Source organism: Pocillopora damicornis, chromosome 3 (assembly GCF_964200805.1).
Source record: "Pocillopora damicornis chromosome 3, jaPocDami1.2, whole genome shotgun sequence".
NCBI lineage: Eukaryota > Metazoa > Cnidaria > Anthozoa > Scleractinia > Pocilloporidae > Pocillopora > Pocillopora damicornis.
The window spans coordinates 7,218,249-7,227,687 of record NC_142672.1 but is presented as its reverse complement, the minus strand read 5'-3'; the positions used below and the strand labels follow the sequence as shown (position 1 = coordinate 7,227,687).

Sequence of the window (9,439 nt, the reverse complement as noted above, 5' to 3'; positions counted from 1 at the left end):
GTTTAAAAAATATTTATTTACAACCAAGAGATCAAATATGTCATCTAATATATCTCTATTTCTGAATGACGAAAGTTCGTCTAAATATTACGCTCACTGACTTTCTTTTAAATGACAAAAGTCACAACAGGTGTTAACAAAATTTTTGCAGAAATTCATCTCAGCCTGAAAAGAAAAAATGAAAACATCATGTGAGTATTTCTACTGCTGATTTTAAATAAAAACACTCTTTTATGTTCTATTCGGTCATTAAACTAAAACACCGAATGGATTATTGAAATCACTACGTTGGTCACAATGTATGGAATTAATACAAAAATTACATTTAGTGGCATTAGAAAAAAATTTCAATTGAGTGCCGAAAGTAACCCAATATTGCATTGGTTTGCTTTACTTTGCCCTGAGATTGTTCTACTCTGTGTTTAGTAAAAGGAATTGGAAAATAAAAATTAAAAAAAAAATTAAAAAAAAACCTATGACAATCAAACCTACAGAATCACACCGAAGTCATACAGGTGAATTTGAAAAAAAGAAACATGCATGGTATTGAATAATTTTCCATCCATTCCTCACACTAACTCCTAGGATCTGGATTAATTCAATCACCAGGTCCTAATTATCAACTTGGTTTTTTTTTCATATGTGGAATAGGTTTCTATGTATTCCTATTTAACTTACAGAGCAAGAAGGTCTTCTTTTTTTTTCATGACTTCTGAACGGAACTTAGCAAGTGTGAGCCAGTCTTGGTTTAAACTTTCCCACTCGGCTTCTGAGTCTAAACATAAAAATATTTAAAAAATACATACATTGTATTATTTCACTAATAAGCATAATGTTGAGTATGAAAATTTACAGCACCTACACTTAAGAAGGTTGTCTATTACCAATAGTATCTGTTTGAGTGGACAATGCCTCAAACAGAGATAGGAGACACATTACATACATACATACATACATACTTTATTGCATAGCTCCCCCTTGGGGGCTCTTCTACCATACATGAATATTAAAATATGAAGTTACAAAGAAAAAAGAAAACAGAAAAAAACAATATTTCAGTAGTAAAAACTAAATATGATGATTCTTCCTTTAACAAATTCAAGAATGAAAGGGCTCAATATGTTGAGGTATTGGAGAGTGAAATTCAAAGGTAATTCATTTTACAGCTCTTACAGTTATGCAATGGGTCAGCTGTAATCAAGAGATTACAAACCTTCTAATGATTCGACTTCCTGCAACTCACGCTCTATCTTGGAACAGACTTCCTTCAAAGATGATAGCTCAGCTTGAACTAGATTCAATTCGTCTTCAATATAACTGGCTGAATCTGTGAGCATGGCAAGTGAAGAGATGAAGTTAAATAGCTGGAATGTCTATAACTGCAATATATGCAAAGAAATTTAATTTAAGCAATAAATTATTAGTTGCATAATTTATGAATTAAATATGATGATAGCTAAAAGAATTGTGTTTGGGTAAAAATTCTTATTAACACACAAAGTAATCTGGAGCTCCAAATTAACATATCTGTACATTTTTTAATTGAACTACAGTTATGTTCTCCCATTTTTGACGTGGTCTCTCATTTTTCTTTAATAAGATAAAATTGCTTAATTAAACAAAATGAAATATTAAAGACAACAGAAAGTATGAGACCCTGGCCCTCTTGGGTAACAAGCTGATTGGCAATTGAACTCAAACTGTATAACTTACTGGAATTTTCACATTTGAGGATTGGCTTCACAGGAACAGTAGAGCCTATAATGTCAGGATTCTCTGAGTCTGCAAGGCTTTCCTTTTTGGTGCAGCTGTACACCTCATTTGAAGGAGCTTCAAAATCTTGAACAAAAGTTTTCTTGCACACAGTTTCAGTTGACAATGCAGACAAAGAGCCTAATTCAAGTTGCTTTTCACAGAGGGCAAATGTTGTTTCCTGGCTGCGTTGTGGTGGCCCCTGCCTTGCAAGTGGGCATGGCTTTGGGGGAGGGGAGAAAGTTGGGGCACAGAATAGTAGCGACCCCCTGTTTGCTTTTTCAGCCAGTCTAACTTTGCTTCTATCATTGGAATCCACCTCAGTTTCATTGCACTGATAGGGACTTGCAGCTTGTGCTTCATTTTTTCTGGCTTCCTTTGCAGTGGTGTCTGTAGCCCTTGAACTGGTACCATTGCTATTGGCAGCAACCTTCGTGGATTTGAGGTTCTGTGCTTTCCTAGCTGATTTCTTTCTTATCATTTCCTCACTGGCAGACTGCATTATTTCATCCCATATCTCTTCATCTGAGCCTCTGCACCAAAAAAAACTATCGTTTTATGAATTCAAGTTCATTCTTTGTTTCAAATTCAAATTCATAGGGGTTAAGTCAATGAACTTATTCACAATTTTATAAAACACAAAAATAATTGACACTTTAAGTGAATAAATGATAGGAAACCATTACAGACTGAACTATAATCAGTGATAACACATTTATCAGATCTGTCTTTCCATTGTGGTGGACATAACAGCAACAAGTAGGAACTCAAAGAGACCAGAAGACTCAACACTAACTAATTGATTCTTTTAAATAATAGAATAGGACTGAATGAAGGGTATATCACAGAAAAATGCTGTCATCCTTTCACTGATAATACTCCATGGTATATCCAGAGGGAGGGTCTGGGGTCCTGATCAGAACCTCCCCCCAAGACTTGAGGGTTTTGCATTACTTGTCTAATACAAAAAACCTCTCAGAATCCCTCCCCATCCCATGTGGTATGACACAGAAATTCATCAATATGGTCACATTAATTACTACTCAACAGTGGGTGATAGGTAAATGCATGAAGGTTAAGGGGGAGTGTGTACAAACTAACTCAGAAGCAATTTGGTGCAAAATATTTTCCATATTCTCTCACAGTTTGAAACCCTGTGAAAATTTTCAGGATCCACCCGTGATCTTCAAGAGTAATCTTTCTTCTTGAAGTTGTTCAAGCTGCATATCATTTCTCTCCACAAAATATATTTATTTATTTAACAGCTTTATTGGGTACGTCTACAAGCTCAAAATGAATACATATACAAGGAAAGAGACAAAAAATGGATAGACATACACCAAAAGGGTCGGTGCGAACGGGACATGGAGTCCCATGCGGGGCACTACCCTTAATAAAAACGAAAAAAAAAAATGAAAAATGTAAAAACTTACAGTGAAAAAGTGCTAGATAACTAAAAATCAATGACAGGGACACGACCTAACAACTGACCACGTGCACGGACTATTAACATCAAAAACTGAACGGACAAGAGAGAACATGTGTTTTGCTACAAAAGTTTGAAAGGCGGTCGGGTTAGAAAACTTGGACGGGGGTGATAAGGTACAGACGTAGTTCCAGAGTTTAACAGTTCGGTTGAAATAGGAGGCCTGAAAGGTACTTGTTTTACATGAAAGTGTTGTGAGATTGAAGGAATTACTTCGTCTGGTGCGGCCGTGGGAAATAAAAGAAACAAAGTTAAGGATGTTTAGATCCGTGTAGTTATTCAGACATTTGTAAAGAAACACAAGGTCCTTAAGTTCGCGGTCGTAGGCGAGAGGGAGCAAATTCAGCTTGATAAGCCGGTCTCGGTAGCTCATTTCCCCAATTCTGGTGCCTAGAATCCATCTTGTTGCACGTCTTTGTACTCTTTCAAGCCGACTTTTGAGACTGAATTGGGCTGGGGACCACACTTGCGTTGCATAGCACAGTTGTGACTTTACCAAAGCCAGATAGAGGGACCGCCTGACTGAAACATCGGTCAGAAAAGGGCATGTACGCTTTAGAAGCCCAAGTAGCTTGTTGGCTTTTGCGATGATGGTATGGACATGTGAATCCCATGAAAGGGAGCTAGTCACAATAACTCCGACATCCTTCTCACTTGTGACCCGCTCAAGTTGTACATGATTGAGTTTGTAGCCGTAGATAATTGGGCTTTTTTTGCGAGTTACTGAGAGGACTTTGCATTTTGATGAGTTAAAGCGAATGTTATTTCGCATGGCCCATGCGTTCATGTTGGTTAAAGTGTTCTGCAGAGATATGCAGTCCTCAACACCTTTGATGCTGCGATATGCCTTGGTGTCGTCGGCATATAATGCGGCCATCGCACCTCCTGCAGTTGCATCAGGCAGGTCGTTTATAAAGATCGTGAAGAGCAGGGGTCCCAACAGACTCCCCTGAGGGACACCGGAAGTGACTGGTGCCCATTGCGAGACAGCACCATCAACAACTACACGTTGGACGCGCTCGTTTAGATAGTCTGAAAACCAGGCTAGTAGCTGCCCCCAAACGCCGTAGGCCCTTAACTTAGACAGGAGAATACAATGGTCCACCGTGTCAAACGCTTTAGCGAGATCCAAATAGATCACGTCCGTCTGTACATTTTTATCCAGGTACTGTCCTATGGTGTGTAGAACAGACAGTAATTGTGTGACACACGATCGATTTCGTAGAAACCCGTGCTGTAAGAGGGTGATCAGATGTATGACGTGCTCATAAAGGTGATTAAACACGCAGCGTTCCTGTATTTTGCTTACAATGGGAATGAGCGAAATAGGTCTATAGTTGTCGGCGGGTTCTTTTGAGTCTTTCTTGTGAATTGGTGTTATGTCCGCCGATTTCCACTCACTTGGAATTTTGCCGCTTTTAAGTGAATTGTTAAAAATAGCGCAGAGACTTGGTGCTATTTGTTCGCTACATTGTTTGAGCAGTCTCGCTGGGATGCCATCAGGACCACTGGCTTTTGAGATGTCTAGCCCATTCAAGTGCTCTCTCACCTCTTCTATTGATATTTCTATTTGCGAGATTTCCATATCAGTTCTCAGTGGTATGAGGTCTGTTTACATCGGAGGCTGCTGGAAGGAAAACAGAACAGAAATATTTATTGAAGAGGTCTGCTTTTTGTGCTGGTTCCTTTGCAGACACACCGTTGTATGATATCACCGGGCTTGTGCCAGATCGACCACCTAAAATCGCTTTGTGGTAGCTCCAAAATTTCTTTGGGTTGTCCTTAAACGACTGCTCAATTTGCGCTAAGTACCGCCGATGTTTAGCGCGAATTACGTACTTAATATTTTGACTCAATATTCGCAATTTTTGTTTGCGTTCAGGGGTCTTGTTCTGACGACATTTTTTCAAAGCTGCATACTTCTTTCGAATCAGATGCCGGACTTCCCCGTCTATCCAAGGGGGAGAGTTAGTGTCGTGAATTGTTTTTACTGGTATATGATCTATTACGGCAGTCAGAAACAGATCTTTCCAGTTTGACCAGTGTTCATTTATATCATCCGAAAAGGCTAACTCAAAGGGAACTCGAGTAAGTGATTCCCGTAGATCATCAAAATTTCCATTCTTAAAGTCGAAGACTTGTCTCTTCACCCGTTTTGCTCTTTGAAACTTTAGTCGGATATCAAACTCAATAACATAGTGGTCTGTGGGAAATATACCTTCCCGTGGATGAAAGGTTAGAACGTTCTCGATAGTCTCAGGCCAATTACACAGCACAAAGTCAAGCTTGTTACCGGCAATATGCGTGGGGCAAGGGACAGTCTGATAAAGAAAATTGTCACCAACAAGATCACAAAATATCTTGTGGTCTGCGCGACTACTGTTGTTTACTGGAGTTGTTGTTGTTTCATCGTTAGCCCAATTGAGTTCTGGCAGATTGAAATCGCCAAGCAGCAATATACAAGCTGACTCTGTGTTTTTCCGTAGAGATGAGTTAAGTTCCAGAAGAGGTTCGGGCGATGAATCAGGGTGATAAAAACAATAAAGGGTAACAGTTTTTACATTTCCAGTCTTCAGATCCACAACAACCAATTCTGCGCCACCCTTCTCTAAGTCAGGTCGTCTTTTCACTTCAATGCCTCCTTTAACCGCAATCATTACTCCACCAGCACGATCTTCTCTGTCCCGTCGAAAGATGGAATATCCTGGTATGATTTCACTGTTGGTTACAGAGTTATTAAGCCATGTTTCAGTGACCCCGACAACGTCGAAGTCCCCGCTAAAGACAATCTGTTGTAAGATGGTGATTTTGCATATTTTGCTTCGGTCAGAACCTTCGGCAGTCACGATTGCTTTTAAACTTCGTGCATTCAGATATAGTGCTCGCAGATTGTTTCTCTGATTCGGATGGGGACCAGGGTTCGATGCAATATCCATACAGATAGTTATATCGATGCCTTGATGGAAGTCAGGAGGCGAACGACAAGTTTGACCATGAAATTAGAAGATCCTCGCAGCTAAGAACACTACTGAAACTAGTAGTTGTAAGTAGGACCTGAAAAAAATTTCAGGCCCGTACGGGATTTGAACCCATGACCTCTGCGATACCGGTGCAGATGTCATGTGCCATGTTTGGTCCAGCATACTTGATGTCGACGAAGTTGGTTTGAGATTCGGCGGCTCGCAGCATTTCTTCTGAGATAGTGGGCTTGAAAATTGTTGGTCGATTTCAATGAGCACTCCGAAGAGCCGTCTCCAAGCTGGCTTGGAAGCGTGTGTGCCAGTAGATTAACTACAAAAGCTAGTGATATAACCCAGAGGCCGAAAATAGCGGCCATCTTGAATTCTATATTTGGGCTACATTCATTAAAATATCAAGGGTTTTGCATGACCTTTGAATGCTATATTGGAGGAAATATATTAAATTTAGAATTATTTACTTATTAAAAACTGCAGTGATTGAAAAATACCTACCCAGGGGGACAGTCTTCTCGGATAACAGAGGATAATTCAAATTCAATTTTTCCAGAGAGGACATTTTTTATTGCTGGCTTAAGGGTAACCGTCACATCAAATTTCCTGAGCTTCTTACTGACATAATCACTTATATCAATGCAGCCAGTTGCCAGAAGCTTGTGTTGTCCACTTGCAGACACCTAACATTTTAAAAAATTAATAAGTGAAATTATACATTTTCAATTTTGAACAAACTTACTGTAGAGTTAATGAAAGAATTAAGAAGACCCTCTAATCAAGAAAAGTGCAAAGTGCATGCTTACATTATACACCAATATATTCCAATTTTTTTCTTCATATTCTGTCATGTTGTCCTCAGAGTTCTAGAAATACAAAGACAAGTTTTATTGAAAAAATTGACTTGACTCGTGAAGATAAAGATTTCACCTGACTGTGTATAGTTGTAATAAGACAGCCAAGTAAGAGCACATTAGGCTGTTGAATGGAGTCTACAGTTAAACCTGTATTAAGCTTCACTGTATTAAACATTTATTAGGCAGTCAGTAATGTCAAAGTCCCAAAATTTTTTTCCCTTAAATGCTGTAAATTTCACCTCTGCCAGGTTGTCACCTCTATTAGATGGTCATGCAAGTCACCCTTTACATTATCTCAACAGTTTGTTTCTACTGTCTTCAACCTGTATTGAAGGATCACTCAAAGCTGATCCACTCAAATAAAACTAAAAATAATCTATTAAATAATGCAACTAAATTTTTATCCATGTAAATGTAAGTACTTTGAGTTCAAAGGTCCTCGACTCATTGCAGATCATGTTTCTTCTTTAGACTTTTAAGTCAAACATTATACATGAACATCACACACGTTATTTGTTGGTCAACCTGTATGAACCCTTTAACTCCCATGAGTGACCAAGACAGAATTTCTCCTCACAATATCAATACAATATCATGCAGACAAGTGACGAGAATAAAGAAAAATATCAGTAAGGGGATAATTAGTTGGTTCAATACTAAATTCTCTGAACTAACATTATAAGAACTGTGTGGTTGACAGTAAAGAGAATTACAGATTTGATCTGGGAGTTAAAGGGTTAAGCAGTCAACCAACATCTATAAAGTGGTTATCTTGTCACTCCTCAAGGGTGACGGTTCAACACAGGCTCAACTGCACTTAAATCTAAGCATGCAATACTTAATTAAAAGGCTAAATAATGAAACTTTTGGCTACAACAACATAATGTGTTATTTTGCTTTCTTTCAATTGCATTTCTTCTTTGTTAACACTTTATACCCTAACATCAATATGCATGTTCTCCACAATGTTTTCTATACATTAACTAAAGTGCTGACAAGGAGAATTTGTATAACAATCAAGAGCTTCTTTAGTTGGTGATCATTTCCTTTATTCTCATAACCTTAATATGTGCTAGTCCCTCTCAGGGGTCACAGGGTTAAACTCACCCTAGAGATGGTCAGCTTACTTTCCACTGGATCTGGCTCGGGCCAAACGTGGTCACCATGGAAAATATTATTTGCACTTCCAAACCAAGCTATAGGCTGAAAGCACAAGGAGTAATTTACACGACTTTTTTCTTACCTCAACTTAAAAGTGGAGGAGATTATGATAAAGTTAACCTGTGAATAAACTGACGAAAAAAAGCAAAAACAACGTCTTCATTAATTACCTTTGTGCTGTATTTTGCCTTCTTTTTCTTCCAAAAAATCGCAAGTTTGTGAGGGTGCCTAATTGTGACAACGATCTAAGATTAGCAAAGTAATTAATGGTGAAAAGTTGACATGAATACAAGGTGTCTTCAATGTAACATGTAGTACAGCTTATGAAAAACTCATCAGGTAATTACAAACCGGGCAACAAAATTTCTACATGGATTTGTGCACAACAATTTAACAATAGGGACGCACTTACATCTTTTACTGTTTTGGAATACAATAGCTCTTGCGAACCGCCGAGCGACCGCCATATTTGCTGTAGTGCCGTTCCAAAAGACTGGTTACGAGCAACACTGACTCGTCCCTCCCCTTCACTGTCAATTGTTGACAAAATGTTAAAAAAAGCCCTTCCCTGGCTGGGTGATAAATGTATGATAAACGAGCCTTGCGTTTCATTTTCACCCTCTACCGAGTCTTGCAACTTCATGGGGCAAACTATTTTCCATTTGATAAACGAACGTTTGTGTTCTAGTCTCACGCTGTATTCAACAGCCAAGATCGGAAGAAGTCCTACGCGCATGTTATTTCTGGATTTTTTCATTACCGGAAGCAAACTTGTATTGGGGTTAGCCTTGATGGTAGCCTTCATGACAAAACTCTTTGCGAGAATTAAAGTGCGATAGATTATAAAAATAAAAACATCCCAATCTTTTATGAGCTCTCTCAAAACTTAAACGTAAACAAAGACGAAAAAAGTGCTCTTTTTCCATCCCTTACCATTTTTTCTTGCGACAGTCAATGGACAGTAGGGAAACAGATGCTGTGATCAGAAATTTATCAGCTTTCGCTTTTTTCCGACAGAGTGATTTAAGAACAGAAGCCATAGCTGTTTCTTGCAAAATCTCTCAGACGAGTTTCAAGGATTTTTGTTTCGTTTATTGTGATGTCATGTTACCATTATGATGTTCTATTCGAATCAAAATGCGCGCGCTCAAACACGGGCGTGCCCGAGTTTAATTTTGTAAGTTGTGTACGCCGGGTGTTTAGGGGCATAG

At 38.7% G+C, this 9,439-nt stretch overlaps 1 protein-coding gene across 3 annotated transcripts; it reads right to left on the bottom strand.

The window, feature by feature from the left end:
* On the bottom strand, positions 1–9,393 carry LOC113665656 (uncharacterized). Of its 3 annotated transcripts, none has more exons than XM_089200263.1 (9): positions 9,162–9,393; positions 8,399–8,456; positions 8,175–8,270; positions 7,017–7,076; positions 6,712–6,893; positions 1,714–2,285; positions 1,214–1,327; positions 679–775; positions 1–165 (listed from the first exon to the last, which is right to left on the bottom strand). In XM_089200263.1, exons 1-9 carry the CDS (start codon positions 9,266–9,268, stop codon positions 156–158), a joined length of 1,296 nt encoding a protein of 431 aa, XP_089056389.1. In that variant the 5' UTR covers positions 9,269–9,393; the 3' UTR covers positions 1–155. The 3 variants fall into 3 exon arrangements, with proteins under 3 accessions (XP_089056389.1, XP_089056390.1, XP_089056391.1); XM_089200264.1 differs by lacking the exon at positions 9,162–9,393 and adding an exon at positions 8,641–8,716; XM_089200265.1 differs by lacking the exons at positions 1–165; positions 679–775 and having other exon boundaries at positions 1,242–1,379.
* Positions 9,394–9,439: the final 46 nt, after the last annotated feature.